Here is a 23,646-nt window from a genome sequence, read left to right on the forward strand (position 1 = left end):
TTTGTAAATCTAAAAGCTCCAGACCAACAAACTGTCAGAACTGCTTTTCTAGAGGTGCCCACACTTAAGGACAATCAAGTGCATTTTATCATAAGCACCAGACTGCTACTTTTTTTTTTTTTACGGAAGCAGTAAGGGTGTACTAATTTTTCACATACTTCTTCTGCATGTTGGCTTAATTTTTTATTAAATAATTGCACAGTGTAATATGCCATGTGTTGCTTACCAAATTTTAAGACCTACTATGCTGCTATGGACCAGGTGATTTTTATGATGCCCTGATATGTAAAACCTTAGAACTGACAGATGGTGTGCTACCATACAATAGTATACAATATACATACAGCATACAATACACATAATACTGTCGGTACATTTGGTGTGCTTTCTTTTTAATAAAATATAGGAAAATCTTGCTGTGATCATTTCAGTTGTTTTAATGTTGATATTAAAAAAAATAAGTTCTACTTGCTGAGAAATAATAGAGGTAAAATAAATATAAACATATATTATATTATGGTAGATTATTATAAAAATATATATATTATTATTATTATATATATTTGTTTTGTCTTTTTCATTTCTGTTTTAATCATATGACTACTGCATAACCACTTTCTCCATCTGTTTGTGTGTGTATGCTGTTACACACACTCGGAGTATGCGTTGCCATTATTGATTGCTTAACCACAGAGGTAACACCAGCGAAGGATGGTCCATCTTTTTTTAATGACAAGAATTTATAGGGGGTATAGCAGACACAACATTTTATCAAGAATACTCAAGGTGAATGATAAGTGACATTAAGGCCTGACATAGAAAAGTGGATTTTTTTTATCACATACCACAAAGATCAAAACAATTTAGAAAAGAAAAGAAATAAATAATAAAGAAGAAATATGGTCCTCTGGAGTAATTACCGCACGACTACGGTGTATACTTCACTGTAAGATCATTTCTTTTTGTGTCATTCCAGGATAAATTGAATATACATACCGACTCATCAGTTGTGCTAATGATATGCTTGGATAGTGACCCTATCATTTATTAGGTGTTTTTCTTCACAGAGAAATTTGGTGATGTACATTACTGTTTGTGGTAAAGCCCATCTACAGCATCACTCATGAGAAACAAAATCATAACGTGGCTTTAAAGAGTGTCAAAAGGAGGAAAGAGAAACAGTACGAGAGAAAACAGAAGGTGAACAGGTCAGGAAGTGGAGAAGGATAAATCATTTTTGGAATACACAGTTATAATTATCAGATATGCACATAAGGACCACCCTGAATTTTAGATAAATACAGCATACAATACACACAATACTGTTGGTACATTTGATCACAATAGTACACACATAATAAATGCAGACACAGAGCAACAATAAGATCCACTACAAAGATCACATTTAATCTAATGTAAAAACTTTTAGAAGTGCTTAGATAGTAATTATTTTCATCAAGGGTGCAACTGTAACAGAAACATGCCTCAAATATCCATAACAGTGGCATCACAACACGCTTTGTATTGTGGTCATTGTAACTACACACCCCAAAGCCATGACTGCAGTCTAATCAAAATAGCAATATCATAATGCTCAAATTATTTTTCATTGTTCAAAAACAACATATTCTCCAGTTAATGACACCTAAAAAGCTAAAGTACTCAGAGAAAAAAAAAAAACTACGAAAATAAGTTACCATAGTAACAAATAAGGTAAAAAGGCAGTTGTTCCCTCTCATGGCACTGTAGGTGCCGTAAGAGTTTGCTGGATTTTACCGTTGTATTAGAAGTAAAGCAGCCTCTGTGTGCGCTTCAATTGACAGCTGGGATGGGGTAGGCTGGATCAATCCAAGGGAGCGGATATTAACATATGTCTCTTCAGATTTGAAGCAATCTTGCTGTTGTCCATATGCTTCCAGGTCACTTTCTCCATACTGACACTTAAGTTTGTAATGTTGATCGGCACCAAAAATACGTTTATACGACAAAAAAAGGCAGAGTGTTTTTTAAACAAGAGGAAACAACACAGTCAAACTACTCAGTAATAAATGTAGCTACAACAGCGAGGCAGCTTGCTACTGTTCTTTTTCTCTCTTTTTTTTTGTACTGCTCTTGTCGAAAGCAAAGTGAAAACCTTTTACATGGTGTAAACACTGAGCGAGTCTGACCTTTAGACTGTGTGTGAGTGCATGTATGTATGTGCAGTGAGTCTCTGTTCTCCTCAGGTGTCCAAGGTGTGCCTGGGAGCTCTGTGGGAGTTCTCCCCTCCCTTTCCTTTCACTCTCTTCTCACCAGCCAGAGGAACATACTTTCTTTTAGTCTTTTTACGTTTCTTATCAGAGCACCACACTCTCTCACAGTACTCTTCCACTTTTTGAGCATCCCCATAGCCAATCAGCTGGAGGAATTCCTTGTACCACAGCCTGGAGTGGGAGCCTGATGCCAGGGATGGTGCCAGAGATTTGGGGCTGATGCTGGGGCGTGGTAGGGGACCCATGGAAGAGTGACACAAAGCTGCTGCTTTTGCCCCATCTCCATCATTGGCCATGTGGATTGTTGATTCCACCTTCTCTCCTCTGAGCACATGTAGAGTGATACGTAGCAATGTGTGCACATATCCGTGTTCCACCGTCTGGCATACGTACACACCAGCATCTGAGCCTCTTACACGTAAGAACAGCAGCCCATGTGAGGTCACAACAACTCGTTCATCACCTTGAACCTACATGAAGCAAGAGATAAAACAACTTTTTATGCCACTGATGTCATTTTATGAATTAGGTTGACAGAATGTTAGTATTTTAATAATATGCATAACTCAGTGACTTTTTTAAAAAGATTTTTAGGAATATAACCTTTCTGAGTTTCTCTACACTACTGAATTAGATGGAATGTAAGATATAAGCATTTAAATCTGTAACAATCTATGAACCTTGTCATCTAAGTAAATGTGACAACTTGTTTATCACAATAACATACTTAATACAAGTATGTTCAGAGTATTTTAAACATGCATCAGACTTACCTGATGGTTCTCCCCTCCTTTCTGGAAGAACCAAAGGACCTTGGCTTGAAGTGATCGCGGGACACATTCCAGTAAAGTGCTATTGCTCTCCACCCCGTACACCAGCCTGTCTTTAGCTCTGTGCCATTTTTCATCTACACACCAATACGCACACATCATAAAACATAGTGAGGCAAGAAAAATGACATTGAGCTGCTTTGACCTTTCATTAGTTGGTAAATGTACACTGAATTGTTCATTGTTCCTTTGCTGTTGCACAAGTGCACCAATCACATAGTTTTTTTTTAAACATTTTTTGTAACATGTAACCATATTTGTCTGACAACATTTTTAATATTCTAGTAAATACAGGCAAGTGGCCATGCACACCCACACAAACATGCACATCCCACAGTTCTTTTATACACTAACCATCAATTTGCAGCCCATTGCACAGCTGGACAGCGTTGCCATGGCGCACATCCTGCCGCCTGAATCGCCTGCTAAAAAGTGAGAGAGAAGCAAAAAGGGAGTAATTTTGAACATGTGATGAAAGTGCAAGCGATGGGTGAAAAGAAAGACAGAGAGAACGTGAGCGTGGGGAAAAGAAAGCAGGAAAGATGAAAAGAGGAAGAGGGTGATCAAGTGCATACTGATTGGCATTACATAACATCTGGCTGGCATGTCTCTCAGTGTCTGTGATAATGACTTGGGAAACCAGCTTCACAGCATTGTGACTTTCAGTGCAAGATCCTGAAATGGAACCCGAGGGGGTGTCTACTATTAAAGGTGCAAACAGATGATAGCTCTTACAGACATTTGCGATAAAAAGAAAATGACTCCTGTACTGAAGGGTGTGTATATATGCTGTTACCTCCTGCTGGGGTAGACTCCAGCAGGGTAGTATCTGGAGCAGGTGATACCATCCCAGGCACAGTAGGGATCTCTGGCCAGACAACAGTCAGCACATTCTGAACCATAGAGGTCACACTGATGCAGTCTGACCTGAGCCAAACCCACTTCTGACCCAACATACAGCTGTTGCTGTGAACCAAAAAAATGTGGCCCATTAGAATTGATTTTCAGGCTAATTAAAATGAGACTTTGTATATACATTATGTCTTTTCCTCAGATCTACTTAACAACGCACAGGCAATCATGCAGATCATGTCAATACAGTGTTATGCATACTGTCACAATGTTATCATCTTGTGGCTAAACAGGAGAACTGCAGAACTGCATTAGTAACACAAATAACTATTCAGGTTATTGTCTTACCCTTTTAGGTGATATTAGGATCTCTCTCACTGGTGTTTTTACCTGCAAAAAAGGGAAAAAACTTTACTGTTATTTAAGAATAAAGCAGAATAAGTGGTTGGTTCATTGTATGCTATTAAAAAACATAGCTGAAAGCCTCTTGTCATTCTTCTCTCCATACCAAATCAGCTCTTAATGAAAACAGCAGCAATCACTTCTTGTTGAGTAATTTTCAGATGCAACTGATCTTAGTAGAGAAGAGCTAATGTATTCATGTTATAATGAAGATCTCTCAGCTGTCAGGTTGAACAATCACACTTGTACTCTTCTGATGATCGAAAGCAAGAAAATCAGCAAATCATTATCCTCTCGTTGTGTCGTTGCAGCAACTGAATTATGGTGTGGACGAATTATAATGCAGAATTCACTTGGGAACAAAGTCTACTTTGCTTTCACATTCAAAGCAAAAAAATATGGTACCCTGAAAACTTCTAGCTCTTCCAGCAGCACCTCCTCCATAGTATCTGTGTCTTTGTTGTAGATGGTGATAAATTTCAACACCACTGAGTCATCTAACAGAAGGAGAGATAAACATTATACTGTTGCAAACAAAAGCAAACAAAAAAGTTATGTGTGAAATGGTAAGAAAATGTTGTTTTAAAACTATTTATGCAACAACTTTGTATTTGTTTTTACAGAACACCTATTAAATTTCTTTGGTGTCTTTTTTGATGAAATACTCATTACTTGCACGTTTTGCATGAATTTATGCAGTCCAGTACAGTGCCTATACCTGTGCCAATGTAAAGAACGTGGTAGTGTCCATCTTGGGCTTGGACTCTGTCAACTGCAATCTGGGTCAACTTTCTTCTGCCTGGTTCTGTCTGTAATAGGACTGGTCTATGATGTTGCGGAAGGACTGGATTATACATCACTGGGTGAGAACGCAAAAAACGTAGGACCTCATCAGGGAACTCCTTAGAGCTGGAGAAGCCACCACCGTTCACTTTACTGGCACACTGTGATGTAAGCAAATAGAGAAGAGGATGAGACAAAGATAAGCAAAGACTATTAATTGCTTCATCACTGCATAAGTTGAAAAGAAAAAAGCTGACACGCATTAGTCATGCTCAAACTGCCCTGGCATGACCTGCTAAGGTAGCCACAACAGTGCTGACATTCACTGACACTGCTCTGCATTCTTTCAGCACTCTGTATTTTAAAGGACATCCGCTCTGAACACAGACTGGATGTATAGGAGAATAGGAGAGTGCCCTCGATAAACAATGCTGGTGAAACTGTTAATTAAATCACATAAACGTGATTTATTTCAAATTTGGGTCTCACAGATCCAGGTCGAGGATAGGGGACTCTGTCCTCATAAGGTGTCCAGTGATGCTCAGGTCTCTCTCTGAAGGCGAAAGGCCCATTGAAGGCTGCTCTGATGTCATCCATGTGATAGACACAGACTGCATAACCTTTAAACACCGTACTATAAAGAAAGGGTTCATCAGTAAATTTGATAGAGAGCGAAATTCTTTAATGAAATGCTGACATCTTTATTTCTCACCTTGTTGTGCTAAAGAGGCAAAAGACTTCTGGGTTTTTCTCATCCTTGTTGTTGAGCACAAACACGTCCTCTGAAACACAAAATGTATAATTTAGATTTAGTGTATATATTGTTGAGCACACATGAAGCTGACATTTTTTTTGTCTCTTATCATTGTCATTCTGAGTATGTTAGCATGCTGGCATTAAAATTTTTAGAGTTTTAGAGAAAGGGTTTTTTTTCATGCAGATGGTTAGATGTGTCTTTAATGCATCTTTGACATCTCCAGTAAAGCAGTGGGAGTTGTTCATTTATTCTCATGATTTCTCATTAATCACATTTTTTCCCCCTAAATGGGATGGTTTGTGTGGCAAAGGCAGCAGTAATAAATGAGACATTGACACACGATGTGATGAACATCTGAAACTTGTAAATGTGGATGGGTGCAATATAAAAAGAAGAAGAAGAAAAAAGCAATCATTAGATAACAGGGCTTGTAAGGCTTTGTTGTTTCTTTACCGAGCTCATCAAAATGCGTATCGATGCCATTGGGTCCAGCCACAGAGCAGATCAGACGAGTTTTCAGGAAGGAGGTCCATCTGTTCACCAGCATCCTCTGTCCTCCTTGGTCATTCTGAGAGATAAAGGCATGTATAGGTTTTAATGTCACGGTCAGTATAAATATTTTGGTTGGATTTTGTTTCTGTGGTATTCTCACCGCACAGACCCGTCCAATACGGGAATAAACGGCCTTGGTCACACCTTCGGCATCCATCTCTCGCTCAGTGAAGAAGAAGTAAACTTTATCATCACCTCTGTCATCATTGTCAGGTATAACTGCTGACCCAACAAATTTGGGTTCTGTAGGAAGAAGAATTAGTTGCATACAGTGAAACATTAAAAAAAAAGTGTTATATAAACAATTTTTTTAGGAAAATAAATGTGAATATATGATTTATTAAGAAAACATATAATAAAAATGAAAAAATCTCAAAGCTAGTACTAATTAGCACAGTTACACTGATCAGCCACAACATTAAAACCCCTCCCACACCATAAAAATGACTTGACAATTCACCTCAGTGCACCTCCCCAGCAAAAGTGTCTAACAATACAACAAAGAGTGCATGCCCCTAAACTCTGGAGGTCCAACTGAGATTGAGTACCTGTGGCACATGCCGGCACAAGTCAGATCAAGAGGCCCTACCACACAAACTAGTGGACCCAGTGCATTTGCTGCAAATGCTCATGAGCCAAAACCACAGGACACCCAGGCAGCTGGTTTTGATGTTGTGGCTAATCAGTGTGTATTAACTTTAATTATGTAGTGTAAATCACGAGCATCTTTTTTAACATGATTATAAGCCTTGAAGCTATGTTTGAGAAGAAACATGTGTGCCAGATAGTTAACGTCACATTCGACACGAGTAGGAGGTCACAGTTTGCACTGCCACGCCATATGGACATATTTGCCATTCGCATTTATAAGGACATGTTATTACAATCCTGTAATGTACACCAACCATTTAGCTGGGATCTGTCGTTTCTTTCTGTGCGTGTGTAGGTCTGGTTGTTAAGTCGACACAAAGCACCATCGTTCTCCCAGTAGTCAGTGTAGAGGCCAATATAAAGCTCTCCTCCTAATGTACACATGGACAGACACAAAGTAACAACAGTGCTATTAAAAAAATAACAGCAGTTTCTTTTAATGCGATTAAAACTATATAAAGTATAATTATTTATTAAAATTAATTAAATAAAAAGACCACAAGGTGGCAGTGTTTACTGGCCAGAGATTTACATGCTTTATCATGGAACTAAAATGAAAACATGGTCATTTCACAACTGAACCTTTAACTTTTAACCTCAGATGGGGAGGTGTTGAGTGTTAGGTTGAGCAGTTCTTACTGGATAACGCTGATGTGCAGGGACTGTTGGGGTCATATGGACTTCGTCCTCTGCCACTTGTAATGCTCTCTTCTTCAAGAGCAAACAGCCTGTCCTGAGGAAAACATGCAAACACTTTGATATATATGTAGTTATTTTCACAGGGATTCACAAAACAGGGCCACAAACACACACTAAAGAGTTACTCCTGCGCAAAGGCTTTGACAGCACCTAAGCAAATCCCTTAAGCTGATGTGTAGAGGAATACAGGGAGTGCAGAATTATTAGGCAAATGAGTATTTTGTCCACACCATCCTCTGCATGCATGTTGTCTTACTCCAAGCTGTATAGGCTCGAAAGCCTACTACCAATTAAGCATATTAGGTGATGTGCATCTCTGTAATGAGAAGTGGTGTGGTCTAATGACATCAACACCCTATATCAGGTGTGCATAATTATTAGGCAACGTCCTTTCCTTTGGCAAAATGGGTCAAAAGAAGGACTTGACAGGCTCAGAAAAGTCAAAAATAGTGAGATATCTTGCAGAGGGATGCAGCAATCTCAAAATTGCAAAGCTTCTGAAGCGTGATCATCGAACAATCAAGCGTTTCATTCAAAATAGTCAACAGGGTCGCAAGAAGCGTGTGGAAAAACCAAGGCGCAAAATAACTGCCCATGAACTGAGAAAAGTCAAGCGTGCAGTTGCCAAGATGCCACTTGCCACCAGTTTGGCCATATTTCAGAGCTGCAACATCACTGGAGTGCCCAAAAGCACAAGGTGTGCAATACTCAGAGACATGGCCAAGGTCAGAAAGGCTGAAAGACGACCACCACTGAACAAGACACACAAGCTGAAACGTCAAGACTGGGCCAAGAAATATCTCAAGACTGATTTTTCTAAGGTTTTATGGACTGATGAAATGAGAGTGAGTCTTGATGGGCCAGATGGATGGGCCCGTGGCTAGATTGGTAAAGGGCAGAGAGCTCCAGTCCGACTCAGACGCCAGCAAGGTGGAGGTGGAGTACTGGTTTGGGCTGGTATCATCAAAGATGAGCTTGTGGGGCCTTTTCGGGTTGAGGATGGAGTCAAGCTCAACTCCCAGTCCTACTGCCAGTTTCTGGAAGACACCTTCTTCAAGCAGTGGTACAGGAAGAAGTCTGCATCCTTCAAGAAAAACATGATTTTCATGCAGGACAATGCTCCATCACACGCGTCCAAGTACTCCACAGCGTGGCTGGCAAGAAAGGGTATAAAAGAAGAAAAACTAATGACATGGCCTCCTTGTTCACCTGATCTGAACCCCATTGAGAACCCGTGGTCCATCATCAAATGTGAGATTTACAAGGAGGGAAAACAGTACACCTCTCTGAACAGTGTCTGGGAGGATGTGGTTACTGCTGCACGCAATGTTGATGGTGAACAGATCAAAACACTGACAGAATCCATGGATGGCAGGCTTTTGAGTGTCCTTGCAAAGAAAGGTGGCTATATTGGTCGCTGATTTGTTTTTGTTTTGTTTTTGAATGTCAGAAATATATATTTGTGAATGTGGAGATGTTATATTGGTTTCACTGGTAAAAATAAATCATTGAAATGGGTATATATTTGTTTTTTGTTAAGTTGCCTAATAATTATGCACAGTAATAGTCACCTGCACACACAGATATCCCCCTAAAATAGCTAAAACTAAAAACAAACTAAAAACTACTTCCAAAAACATTCAGCTTTGATATTAATGAGTTTTGTGGGTTCATTGAGAACATGGTTGTTGTTCAATAATAAAATTATTCCTCAAAAATACAACTTGCCTAATAATTCTGCACTCCCTGTAAATCGAAAAGAACTGCAGAAAGGAAAGATCAGAAAATGATGGATTAGAATGAGGGAGGAAGATAGATGAGACAACAAGTGACGGATGACCAAATGGAGGACTTCTGTCTGGATGGGTATAACCAGCTATTCTCTACTCTTATTTCATAATGAGATCACCACTTTTACCGTTCAGATGCTAACAGCTGAAGTATGCACACACAAACAGACCCACACATGCTTACAAATACAGATCTGAACTCCCTATAGAACCACAGCTCATATGCTGTGGGCCACCAGTGATTTTAACAGTCAATGGCAGTCCAGGGGAGATGTCATATACTGCAGTGATTTATGTGCAGCCACAGAACCCTGCTGTGAGGGGACTACCGCCCTACGCATGACTGTAACAGAAGCCAGTTCTGGGGTTAAACTCATTCATCATAAAAAGTGGCCTATCAAAACTAAATGGAAAATAGCAAAAATACATCTAATCAATATTACTTCCAGTCTGTACTCTGGTATGTGATTTGTGCTTTTATTGAAACATCTAAGCCACCTGATATTCAGTTGATTGGCCATTGGTTGGCATAATCGATTTCAATAGTATCTATTAATCTTGGTTTTCCTAGTGTATACATTAATAAGATCAAAATTAAAGGTAACTAAAGACTGAATACAATCTCAAGTACTACATGCATGATTTCGGGAGGCAATTTGGCATGTAAGTTTTCTGTGCTTACATAAATCAGCCATATCTGAGTTTTCTGCTCAGCTATGAGCATTCCAATGACCTGAGTGATGACTGAGTGTGGTTCCTGCCTGGAAGCTATCCCTGGCTTGGTTGACCTACTGGACAAGTGCTGGAATGCAGGGCGGAAACCTTACTCCTTCTGCTCACTAAATTTATAAGCAGAGAGGGTCCACATGGACGCTCACATGCACAAAGCCTTATGCTCTCCAAAACCAAAGCTTTACATCTACAGCAGCATGTGCAGTGTTTTTACAGCAGAGCAGACCCAGGGCTGAAACTTTATCAAAACACTTCATGTTCATATCCATCAGTAAAGAACCTGGGATTAGTTGCTCATTTTGATGCCAGTACCTCGTTGTGAAATCCATCATAAACCAATCCAACATCTTTTTTTTTAGTATAAATATTGAAAGTGAATAATTAGAATGATGTAACAGAACTTAAGATCATAATTCACAATTCTGTTTGACTTTGAAGTGTCTGAAATTAAGTTTTTTAAACTTTTGGTTCCTAAAACGATTGGTTGTTTTTTTTTTTTCCTGTATCTTTTACCGTTTGACCTGAGTTTGTCTTTTATGTTTGGTGTGATTGTACAGCACTTTGGTCAGGCCTAGTGGTATGGTATGGTATGGTATGGTATGGTTCTTTCTTCTGGGCTCACCTGCCATGTATGCCCAACTCTGACCGCAGCACAGATAGGGTTGAAGGCTCCTGTTCCACAGGCCAACAGATGGGTCTGGTTGTACTGTTGTAAGACCTTTATGTAGTTTGCACACTCTTGCTGTTGGAGGAATTACAAGGATGAAGGTAAAGTCGGTAGGGGTCAGGAGTTGTTCTTTTACACTGGGACCAAACAGTGAAAAATGGGCAATGGAAACATGCCAGGGTGTTACTGGATCATTAATAATATTGATAAAGCATGTTCAGGTTCATAATCATATACATATCAGGCCAATAAATATTCAGCTGGTCATTAGTGCTTACTGTTAACAATAATAATAACAACAAGTTATAGCAAAGAACATAACCATCTGTATATTCAGTCATATTTTATTGCAGAAGCCTTACCTTTTCCCTCCCTTTCATGAGACATTCCTCCACCTGATAGTCTGTACTGGCCCACTGGATCTGAAACGCAGCACAATTGTCCCCCCACATTTACTCTTTACACTGTTTAAATCTCACACAAAAGAATTGTTATGGACACTAATGTGTCTTTTCCTGTCTTCTGTCAACGATTGATGTATCTGAGTGTGTTCTTTTTCCCTGTGTCTTCAGTTTCTCTCCCGTTTTCTCATTTCTCGGTTTGCACATCTTAAATTTGCTTCTTCTCTCTCTACCCTCATCTTAGTCCCTCCCACATGACATATAAGAAAAGAAGAAAGCAAGGAAGATCAATCGTGAAAGAGGAGTTGGAAAAGCAAGCATTTCATGCTTCAAAGCTATAATTTTAAACCACTTTGCAATTAAACCCTGCATGTGGTACATCTGCAACATATGTCCATTGTTTTGTATTAACCCCCCACTGTATTTTATGATGTCTTCATGAGCATAACTGTTTCCATGACAACATATATATATATTTGCTTTTAATTTTAGGAGACTGTAAGAGAAATGTGGTAAAAATGTCAAAAAATATCTTTCTTTTTCATTATTACGCCTAGAATTCATGAAGAGTCAAAACTTTGATTATGCACTTGATCATATATCATAACCAGTGACTTCTCTCCTGCTTTCACCATGATTTATATATTTAACATCACGACTCTGTCCTACGTTGCGGGTGAAAGGGATACACCTGTTCACCATCCCTGCTCATAGCTCTGCCAGCAAGACTGGAACCGGGTCTTTGTTGTTACTTAATACGCTTTTTTCATCTCCTTTGTTGTCCGTCCACCTGTCTGAGACTGAAATCAATTTCAGCACACCACGCTGAAAGATGTCTTAATTCCTAAAATGCATCTGGAGGACAGAGCAGAGAGCAATCTTGCTAGGATGGAAAAAAATCAAAGATGAAAAGGTGTACTCTCTGTAGAAATGTTTTCACCCTCATTGTAAAAAAGAGGCATGACACATGGCTTGAATATACAAACCAAGGTGGGAGGAGAAGTTTTGAAACAACTATTCAAGTGCTATTTATATTCATATGTTGATTAAGCATTTGTGATGATCCACTGCATGTTTAAACTTTATGAAGCTTATGTGTAAGTTCAATAAGGAAGAGCTGTAATCACTCATGTGCCTGCTTTGCTGGGTGTTCGGCTGCTTTTCTTTTTACCTGTCTACCGTTTTCCCACACTGTCAGTCTTACAACTGACATCGTTACTCTAGTCCATTCATCTTCTCACCTGCCCGCTTTGAGCCAGCCATGGTTTAAATCTGTGCTCTCCATCGTTCTCCCTTTCAGACTGTCTTTTGCGCAGCCCACCTCCTCCCCACCTCCACCTCAGACACTTCAGCCAGAACACTATTCAAGCCTGAGTCTTCATCTTCACCACCACCAGCGTCTAGACTTCAGGGGTCCTGTTCTAAATCCTATCACAGCTGGGATTCCATTCTGCCATGATGGGTCATCTGAGTCTAATCGCAAAATACATTCATTTGTCTATCTCAGAAAATCATGTTCAGTTCTTCCAGTTGATCTCTTCTTACTGGCTTTATATTGTCATATTGTGCCATTCTGTGATTATAATTAAAACTAGCAGAAGTTAAGTTATAACAAAACAATTTATTGATGCCTAAGCATTGCAGTTGTGCCAAACTTCATATTTAATTGACATTGCTTTAAAATGAGGCCCTGAAGCAAGGCTGTCTCGTTATGTTAAATGCCTGTTGTTTCACTTCCTCTCTTCTTTGTCTCCTCTGCTCGCATCTCATCAGACAATGTGAGGTGAGGATGTAGAAACTCAGAAATGAGAAAGGGGAGATGTGTTAGTTGCATCCTGTCTCCTTCTTATCGCCGCCTCTGTCATTCTCAGATCGTTTCCAAGTGTTCCCAATTAGCCTTTGGCCTTGTCAGTCCTGCTGGTTTGTCTGTTTCTCCCACTCTCCTCTTGTCTCTATAGATAAGTTTATTTCCAACTTTTAAATAATTTATCTGTTTTTGTGTTCACCCCTTAACCTTACAGTGCCTGTTGTTATGTATCTCTTCAGTAAGTTTTAAAAAACGTCCTCTTTATTTATTCATTTCCATATTTAGCTCATCATTTTGAACCCATGCCGGATAAAGAAGCGTTTACATTCATTTTGGCTAGTCTATAGACTTATGGGTCTAAATATCGCAGTTGCTGACAGGAAGGAAAGAAACCAGGCTCACCTCTGCATGGTGTGTGTTAACCTGGTCCAGGCTAAGAGAGAACAGAGCATTCTTGGCACCAACATAAAGCCTCTCGTGGCCCTCATCCAGCAGCATGGTCTGGGGTTGAAGTGACACTCCATGTTTCTGGAACACCCAAGTCCTGTTCAGCTGCCAAAGCTCTATATAGACAATACAAAAAAATTGATTACAATAATAAACACAGCACACATTTAGATATACTTTACATGTATGTAGCTTTTTGACTGTAGTGAAAGTCAATTTCAGCCAGACACCCTTCCTCAAGAGATTTCTAACAACTCTTGAAACCTGTGCCTAAAGCCCAACTGCTCAAGTGGCCAAGGTCGTATTGCAACATGTGTTTTTGATTCATACCAACCCCATGAGAATCACAGACAGCAAAGGTTATCTTTCCATCTTATGTCTCCCTTCTCAGTGATACCTATATCTCACTTCAACAGTGGTTATCATCACAAATAAGTGATTTCTTAGAAGATGACTCTTTTTAGCTACATCTTGAAAATGCAAAAAAGCTGAAACGATTCAGGAAGTAATCTTTTGTATAATAGAAGGGTCATTTGAGTTGCACTAGGCTATGGTTTCTTGTACTGAGAGGAAGCAGTTTTGTCAGACAGGAAAGCGAACTGGCTCCTTATCAGCCATTAGTTTAGATGAGCTGCCACTCCCTGTCAGTTTTACTTTAGGTGATTTGAAATCTTATTCTAAAAAGGAGGCAGTGGACCATCACATGCATGTCATTTTATATAAACATAAACGCACCAGCAAACACGGTTTGCATCACAAATACCACCCATGCACATGCACACCTGAGATTGAGCTTGGCAGGCTGCCCCACCATACCTGCTCTCTGTAATCTTCATGAAAGACTGAGGGAGAGGGATTTAAACTAAGTCCCAGACTTCCAGAAGCGTGCACTTCCTCTGGGTTTCACTGGCCTGAAAAACCTTTCATTAACACACGATTGGTGTGGCTAGGTGCCCTCGTAAAGGAAGAAAGGGGACTGGTGTGTGTTAATGGTGCTTTTGAGACCTTAGGTCAAGCCAACCAGACAAGCTAGAATTTGTGAAAAACCCCCAAAACATTTATTCGTCCTACTTTTCATGAAAATGGTAGTTCATCTTCACACTGTACATCAAACTCCTTTTGAAAGAAGAGAAAAAAAATAATAACCTACTTAATCATATTACTGTACCAGCCTTTGGACTATTTAAAACAATGCTGAGGTGCCTCTACGTGCCAGGGCTGCAGGGGGTAATTGTATGATTTGTTTTTCTAGGCGCTGTATATTTTTAGTGATACTCGATCTCCAAGATAGGAGGAGAGAGTGTTTATCCTATTTTGCAGATCACTCTTGGCAACAGTACTCCACTCCGTGGAAAGTTTTATTTGTTTAAAATAGGATTAGGTATCCACAGAGGAATGGGTGATTGTGTATGTTTTGTTGCTATTAAGATTTCTGCGTTGGAGACAAGTGACAGTTTGTTTGAGTAGAATTAAATCTTTGGTGGTTAGGTGGCAGAGACGGAGAGTGGCAGTGGTGTTCTGCCAAGGCTCAGACATGCTTCCTGTAATTATCTAATCCACACACATACACATACAGACAGCCCCCACCACACATACACAGAATTCTTTCAGTTTTTGTGTCACTCACATGCAGATTTTTTATCTCCTTGATCCCTCTGTGCTAAGCTGGACTTGCATTGAGCACAATCCTCTAACACTGGCTTTCAATCAGCTCTTTCTTTTTTCTTGTGATGTCAAATATGCAGCTACTCACTTAGATGACTGACTTACAGGGCAATTTAAAATGATGGAATAAACAGTGTGTAAGTCAAACCCATTTTTCGATCTGCTTTTCACTTGTCTATGTCAATAAAGATGAGTTGCAGCTGATTTATATGGACACATGCACATAACAAGGCACTAAGATAGACCTGTAGGAGTCTCTCTCTCTCACACACACACAAGAAAAACTGCAAATAAACTTACATTTAATTGTGTAGATTTGTTTGTTACATTGTAGATATATGGTGTTCACCTCTTTTGAACTGGAATGTTTTTACATTAAGCAATGTTCATTTGAAGAAAGAAAAAGAAAAGGAAATGCAAAAATACAAGTTCTAAAAACCTATAATCACATATAAAAAATGTTATAATTACAGTTGAAGTTACAGAAATACAATCAGTGGATCTTCTGATTATACAGATGCACTGAAGGATGTTTCAGAGGAGTTGTTTAAAGATTTCTCCTCTGTCATTAGAAGTGCATGCCACCCCACTGGCTGAATAAAGGAATGGGGGGATTTCCACAATTCTCCACACTTCTCTCTCTCTCTCTCTCGCTCTCTCACCATCTGCAGCCAGTGACAGCTCCTTAGCCAACAGCTAAGTAGTTGGAAGGAGGAAGAGGGTGTTTCTCTACCAGCAACTTTGCCAAAGAGACACATGGCCCCACTGTGATCCCACTTCAAATGACAGACACAAAGAAAATGGATCTCCCACAAGGCGCACACTTTCAACCGTTGTCTGAGGAGTGCTGATAGATGTTTAAGGAGATTTGATGTGATGAAATCAAAATAAACTTTGTCATCTCTTCTTTATCCATGTATGGAAATACTGTTTTGCTGTATGAGGGGATACAGTATGTGTATGCGTGTGTCTCCAAGTGTGCAGCAGTACTTTAGCAGCATTTCATCTATGGCCACATAAACCAAGGTAACTGCACACAGGAGAAAAAGAACATTCCCCTGGAAACTTAAAAACACAAATTAAAGTATCTATCATAATTTTGTATATTGCCAAGGACTAAGCACACATTTAACCTAAACTTGAGGTAGACAGGCTCATATTTCCAGCAAAATAAGCTTACGCATGTTACACTGAGTAATGGGACTTGTGCAGGAACAGAAACAAAGAGAATTATTGAAGTGAACTGTTAAAGGGTAAAAAAAATGAGAAGGGGGTCTGTTCTCCTGAAAGCCTGAGTGAGACTGCAGAACTCCTGGGGGTGGGGTCAGGAGCAGAAGAACTGTGGTGTTATGCCATTATCGGTATACAGCCTTGTGTTTCTATATTCCCTTGTGTGAGGGGGAATGATGTCACAGAGCAAAATGAAACCCACATGGTGTGTCTGTGGAGGGGGAGACAGAGTGTGCTTCTCTGTAATGACAAGAGTGCAAGTATGTTTCCTGAATAAAGTTATAAATTAAGATAAGACCTAAAAACCACATCAAAAGGCAAGCAGATACATACACCTCATACGTACTTCATCTCTTTGCAAGGTTTCACTGTGCTGTCTTTGACTGACATGTAATTAAAGCCTGTCCCCATCTGTTACTCCTTCAGTCATATATGAAGTAGGCTATGTGGCCTCTGAGAAAAAAATGAAGGACTTACTAGATAACTTGATGTATATCGGCGCTGTATGTTAAAGGACCAGAATGTATAAACTGATTTCAATGTCAACTCCAGCACGGTGAATGCAGTACTGTCCACAAGTCTTTAGCCACACTAGCGATTTATTGAATCATACTGGATATGTGGTGTATAAGGAAAAAATAGTTTTTCAAGACTTTTTTCAAGGTTGTGTTGAAAAATTTGCTAAGCTCTCCAACACCACTGGCTGAAATGCATCCCCAAACCACGACAGAGCATCCAATGTGCTTTACAGATGGCTGTGGACACTCACTCTTTTGAACATAATTAGCTGCATATAATTAGCTGGGGACATTAAAAACGCTTTGGATCAATATTGTGTGAAACCATTTATTACAGTTCTCCTCTCTTCTTATTTTCCCCCCAAAGCTGGCAGAGTGAAATAAGAGAGACCTTTCCTGTTATTTACTCTCTTTGATGCACCAGCCTACAACAAACAATATCCACAATGAATCCATCACTTTTGCCATCCTTCATCCTCCTCCCTTGTAATATCATTGCAGCTTAGACTCTACAGAGGCAAACCATTTTTGTCCTATCTATGCTTCTCTGTTACAAACTTAACTCACCTAGTCTTCATGCTCCCTTCACTGCAAAAAGGTCAGAAAGGATATTAGAGTTTCACCAGCTGCCTTCCCCTCTGGACATCTCATTAATGAACCAGAGAACACATACATAACACAATGGGTGAAAAAAATGATGGTGAGATGTACACACACAAAATGAGAATATGAGAAGGGTGATTGTAGAGGTGACTGGAGAAGGCTGAAAGATGATCCCTTTTCCTGTGCTAGCCTAAAAGGTGTGATTTACGCCACCATTCCCTTCATTTTCTAGCTGTTTGATTTAAGGTCTACAGTATGACTTGTGCTGTGACCGCGATGCAGTGTGGTAAATGCTAATTATAGGCCTCTTCACACACAGAGGCAAGAAACATAATAGGACTTCACTTAACATATTATATGTAAGTAGAAAAAACAAGAAGCAAAAATCCCCATTTCTTTTGAGGCAAACACATCTAGAGTCACACTGGTGTTTTCCATCTTAGCCCCAGATGAAAGTCACCCACATATTCATCATTTCAAGATTGTAAAGTACACAGAAAAAGCTTTTTCTTGTCTCGAGTGGCACCTCTAAAATTATAGTTTCAAAGGACATGAGTAATTGCTACCTGTGCTCACAGATGCTTGCACCTCAGCTGCCTCTGCTCAAATCACACAGTTTTACAGTTTCTACTGAAGAAAGGCAATGCTAAGCACAAGCTTTGCATTTCTCAACCAGTGTATTTACTTATCTATACCTACACTGTAACTTTTTTTTAATAAAAAGCATGTTTTGCTCACTCATGTGAAAGAAATAGTAAATGATGAAATTCAGCTCACAAGTTGTTGTTTTTTGTTGTTTTTTTTAAACTTTCTTTCTCTTAAAGTTCCCAATTGGACATAATAAAGAAAGTGCATGTGTTTATTTATATAAGCAGTCATATGCAGTATGATTTTAACCTTGCCAGAACACCTTTTTCCCCTTTATTGACTCGCTGCATTAAAATATTTTTGTTACTAAATGCTTACAGCTTTAGTGAAAATGTGTCCTTGGCAGATGACTGAGGAAATTCCTGGTCAATTTAATTATTTTTCTTCCTTTTTTTTACTGTTCTGTGTAGGTATCTATTATGTGGCAGGAGAAAGTGGTGTTTTAGCTTTGCTAAACAAGCAATTTATTGTTCCAATTTGTTCATAAATTAAATGCACAAGTTTCTGGGTGTGACTTTTTTTTCCAGCTAGGTCATTAGAACTATGCAAACTATGAAATCTGCTGCATCAAACTCTCGGCAGCTTAGGCCAAGTATGATGAAAGTGCTGAGGAAGCAGCAAAATACATCTAAGTCTGACCACCTATCTGAAGCCTGTCAACATGCTAGCTGTGCAACAGCTTCATTAGCAGCAAAATTGATGGCTGTCCTAAAGGAAGAGCTCATTTCACTTCACAGTCCTGGAGAGCTGAAAAAACAACCTGCTGCCAAGCACCTTGAATGATGCAAATCCAAACTGCATGGCTCTGTGTCCGAAAATTTCAAAACAAACAGTATCTTTTTATTTTTGTTTTATGGTCAGCATATCTCGCTAATGGGGGCTTTCTGTGCTACAGTCCAAGACTTAGGGAGTTTTATTGGGCAAAAGCCCAAGCAACTGAGATGCATTAACATCTTTATGTTATTTTTAAAGTCTTTTAAATCTCTGCAGCAGAAGATTACGGTCAAACAGCACAGAGTCTGTGTTTGTAACTCGATACACCATATGATTTAGGTAACAGCTCGGAGTTAACTGGATGTGTAAGCACATGAAAGAATGGGTGGGATTAAAGTGAATTAAATGCATTTAAAGAAGTCTTCACTGGAACAGAAGTCTCGAAAAGAGCATTGGGAAAAGATCAAAAAAAGAAATAGTGAGTAATTTTTCCATAAAACGTGCAATGTATGGCTCACATAAAAGCGCAGAGAGGTCCATACTGTATGGCAGTAATGCCATCTTTAAAAAACATGGTAATGGGCCCAGAGGAATTCAATCTGACAAACTCTGGAAATTTATTGAGCTTTCTATTGATCCCACATCATGGATCGGCCCATCTAACCAAAAGCAGAATACAAGTATTTCATTATTGATATTATAATATTTTCTTTCCCATTATTAAACCTTCGCTTAAATAGAAGAATTTAGTTTTTCTAACCTGCTTTGATACCAAATGTTATGATAATATGGTCATACTTCTAGGAGTAGGTTAGTAAAACCACATCCATCTCTTTCCATCTTCCTGAACTGCATTCAAATTGTCAGCGTGTGAAGAATTTACAGAATTTATTCCGCCTGTACATGTGTCTCTCTTTGTTTATGCATATGTGTGAGTTTAGGGTGTGTGCAAAAAATCACTGACAGAACAGCCCATGAGGCATAAATTAGGACTTAGATGTTTTTCATTCCATAATGATAGGCTCCAACTGCAGCCATTTCAAGCTCCCCTGTGCTAGCCAGAGCATGTAGCGAGAGAGAGAGGAAGAAAGAGTGCTAGGTGGTATGTCAGTGAGTGTCTCAGCTCGCCCCTTGGGCAATTAATAAACCAAAAGTAACAATGATAATTAATACCTACTTTTTGTGACTAAGCACATCAGTGGTGATTTTCTAACATTTGTTTTGGTGCGAACTTTGCCTTACTTTTCATTGTAAGTTATTGTGCTATTGCTGACACATGAGCAAAGACGAGAAAAATAACGCATGCAGTACATATCATAAAACAGCACACCCTCTTACTGATGAACCAGACTTGTCAGCTTTCATAACTGAGTCCAAACACATATTTTTGAGTTACTGACCATCCAAATTCCACACCTATTTTCAACCATGACTAACAGGCTTATGTGAAATCATCACCTTCTGTTGCTGTAGAGATCAAAGAAACTGTGAGAAAAGGCCAGTGTTTACTCAAGAGTTTTATCTGCAAAGATAAAACCCTCATTATTGTCTAAGAGATACACAAAAATCAGTCTACATACCAAGGCATCGCAAACTCCCACACACACTTTAACTGGCACGTGCACGCACGCACATTCCCGCGCACCAAGAAAAGAAATAAACAACGTTTCCATCACACCACCAGTATAGCATGAGAGAAAGCCACATTTTAGATTCTCAACCACCATGGCTGGGGCACCAAAACAAACTACAAGGAGGCTCCTTACATATCAACAGTGGGTGAAAAAAAGGGTGCACTTCCCAAAGTCAAAGCAGAGCTCAGTCTTCCCTGAGCCAACGCTGCGCAGTGCCAGGTTAAAACATAAATCTTCAATAAACATCTCATTACACGGTAATGATAACTAACAGCATCCTGAACTCTTAACTCTTAACTTCACTATTTTTTCACAGAGCATTTGATGCATCATTTCATTGCTTATGTATAACTTTATGCATATTTTCTGCAGGTAACTATAATGCTTTAAAACTGTATAAAAACTAACATTAGCTATTAAATTTTTAGTGCAGTCATCAACTATGCTGCAGTGACTACTGGCAGAGAGCAGAAGTCTATTAAGTATGGACAATGATTTTGCATTATACCTGTCTCATTTCCAATTTCCAGTTATTAGTCTGTGCAGAAAAATCAAAGTGCGCTGACTAATTTTTGACAGTGTCAAAAAAATCAGATTGTCTCTATATTAATGAAGCACAGGGAGCATTTTAAAGCATGCTATATAAATATTTATTGACAAAATAAATGAAAAGAAACACACATTAGTTATTTCTTACCTTTGTTGGAGAGACGTATCCTTGGGTTGATGCTGTGTGCTGTGTGTGTCATGCCCAGCAGAGCAATATACAGCAGCATCAGTGAGAGATACACAGTCCGTATGCACTCTACCATCATCACTGATATACACATTCTACATTTGCCTATTTAGAAGCCATGCAAGTCCAGAGTCTCAACGTAGCCTCCGAGGTCTTCGGAAAAAAGAAATTGCCCACAGGTGTTTGCTCAGCAGCGTTCTGCAAATACTGTTCAGTAAGATACAATCTTTAATATAACAATCCAACAAGAGCTTGCTTGGAGGTAGCAGTCCATTTTCTAATGATCAAAACAATGTGAATTGGCTCAGTGTATCTCTGCAGCTTCTATATAGCCTCTGCTTTCCCCTATAGCAGTCGACTGAAAGCTGCATCCACCCACTACCTCTGTGGACAGGGTAGTGCTTTGGGTATTATCCTTGTTTGGTTTTAGTAACCAGGGAGAAGAGAAGTCCACTTGCTACATTCACGCCGCAGTGCTCACTGTCCTCTGTCCATATGTCAGTCCGTCTGTGTTTTTGTCTGTCTGTATGAACAGCTTAGATCCACTCTTTCTGATGTGATGAATGAAAAGAAGGTAGAAAAAAATCAGATCTATGAATCCCACAAAGGTGTAGATGCTAATTTGTAAAACCTCAGTGTATAAGTCTATCCCAGTAGGAGGGCAGACAGGCAGATCTGGAGCTGGAGCTGGTGTGCTCTGTCTTCAGTCTGTGTTCCTCCTCTTGGGTCCACTGGAGCCAGTCATTCTCTGGACGAGAGCCCAAGCAAAGGATGAGTAGAAGAGGGGAGGAGTGGAGAGCCTCGTGCCTGACGTGCGGTCTCTCTGCACTAGGAAAGAAAGTGAAGCTCCAGCTCCTAACTCTGCTCACGCTCAGTCTGGGAGGCTCCAAACCTCAGTTGAAACCTCTGTCAGTCACTTGAGATGGTTTCTACCACAGCTAGTGATCTGGGCAGAGGCCACCTGCCACAGTGTGGTGTGTCTGAGTAAAAGCCTGTGTGTGTGGTTAGAAATGGACTGAGTTTGTATCAGATAGAAGGGCTGAAAATTGCCTGCTCCTTCCTCTAAACTGCCTCAGGATCTGTTTTTCCCTCCCAGGCAGCTGGATTAAGTGCAGTGTGTCTCCCAGGCAGACTTCCCCTCCTCTAATGTCACTCTACAGACTACCCCCACTTCTTCTCTACCCTTGCTCTACTCCTTCACTACCTTCATTTTGCTCCTGCCCCTTCTGCATTAATATGGACCACAGCCAAGGTTAACTGGCACTTCTTTTCATTTTCAATTATTTCCCTCTTTGTGCTTGTTTCCATGTGGATAGTCATTACCACTGTTACCATGGGTTTCCATGTACAAGGTTCCTTTCATGAAGATTTTTCCTTTCTTGCTTAGGTTCTCTTTCTTTTTATCTTCCTCCCCATCCATCAAACTCATCAGTTCTTTAAAACCTTGTTATTAGTGTATGCTGCACTGTCTTCTCTGATTTATCCTACCAGGACTTTTGTTTCTGTAGTCTGTCTAAAGTTAATTTCTATCCCAGGTTCCCGCAGCCCTTGTGTATCTGTTACGGTGTTTAAGTTGAGGTATCCAGGTCTTGTCAGCATTGTAGAAAAGATTGACTGAACATGTTTTGCAAACACATGCAAAAACTTACTGAAACACGCAAAAATAAGTACAAGAAGAGATTGGAGTCATTACTGAATCTGCAGATACCCTTCAAGAAAATAACGTAGACGTCAATCCACTGGAGCAGATCTATATCTGTCTTCTGTGAACCTCTCTGAAATACATCTGTTTTTCTCTGTTCTTTCTCATGGCTGTGTGTTGACATCAACATTAAGTCATGCTGATCCATGCTTAGCACCCCAAGTAACCCATCAGTCACTACAGAAAAAAAAAAGAAAAGAAATTTGTTTTGTTATTCTCAAATCTGTGTCTGCTTTGCATTGCTTTTCAATTTGTGAAGCAGGGATTTAATGAGAACATTTCCCAGTGACAGTACTCATTCATAATTGAGATCCCCGAGTCAATTAACAGCAGCAAAAAGGGGAGTGCAAAACAAACAAATGTGACTTAATAATTAGAAAGAAAGCTTGAAAAAAGCACATACAGTAGTGTTAACATTACAGATTCTATAAAAATGTCCTCATCAACAAATAGCAATTAAAAGACATGCAGTCACAGAAATGATTGCATTAGGCTGTACGTGGCAGCTGCACCAGCAACCCCACGCCCCTTCACCACCCTAGGATATCATGACTACACTCCCACGTTGCACCTG

At 39.6% G+C, this 23,646-nt stretch overlaps 1 protein-coding gene across 1 annotated transcript; it reads right to left on the minus strand.

Moving 5' to 3' along the window:
* Positions 1–710: 710 nt before the first annotated feature.
* On the minus strand, positions 711–22,349 carry sema3e (sema domain, immunoglobulin domain (Ig), short basic domain, secreted, (semaphorin) 3E). The gene is made up of 17 exons (XM_084933268.1): positions 21,332–22,349; positions 13,578–13,738; positions 11,330–11,389; positions 10,923–11,042; positions 7,719–7,812; positions 7,334–7,450; positions 6,529–6,671; positions 6,330–6,444; positions 5,832–5,901; positions 5,609–5,753; positions 5,055–5,280; positions 4,742–4,833; positions 4,283–4,324; positions 3,879–4,048; positions 3,437–3,507; positions 3,026–3,159; positions 711–2,722 (listed from the first exon to the last, which is right to left on the minus strand). Exons 1-17 carry the CDS (start codon positions 21,462–21,464, stop codon positions 2,222–2,224), a joined length of 2,394 nt encoding a protein of 797 aa, XP_084789394.1. The 5' UTR covers positions 21,465–22,349; the 3' UTR covers positions 711–2,221.
* Positions 22,350–23,646: the final 1,297 nt, after the last annotated feature.

Source organism: Perissodus microlepis, chromosome 7, assembly GCF_051167445.1.
Source record: "Perissodus microlepis isolate ML-2025 ecotype Zambia chromosome 7, ASM5116744v1, whole genome shotgun sequence".
Lineage (NCBI taxonomy): Eukaryota > Metazoa > Chordata > Actinopteri > Cichliformes > Cichlidae > Perissodus > Perissodus microlepis.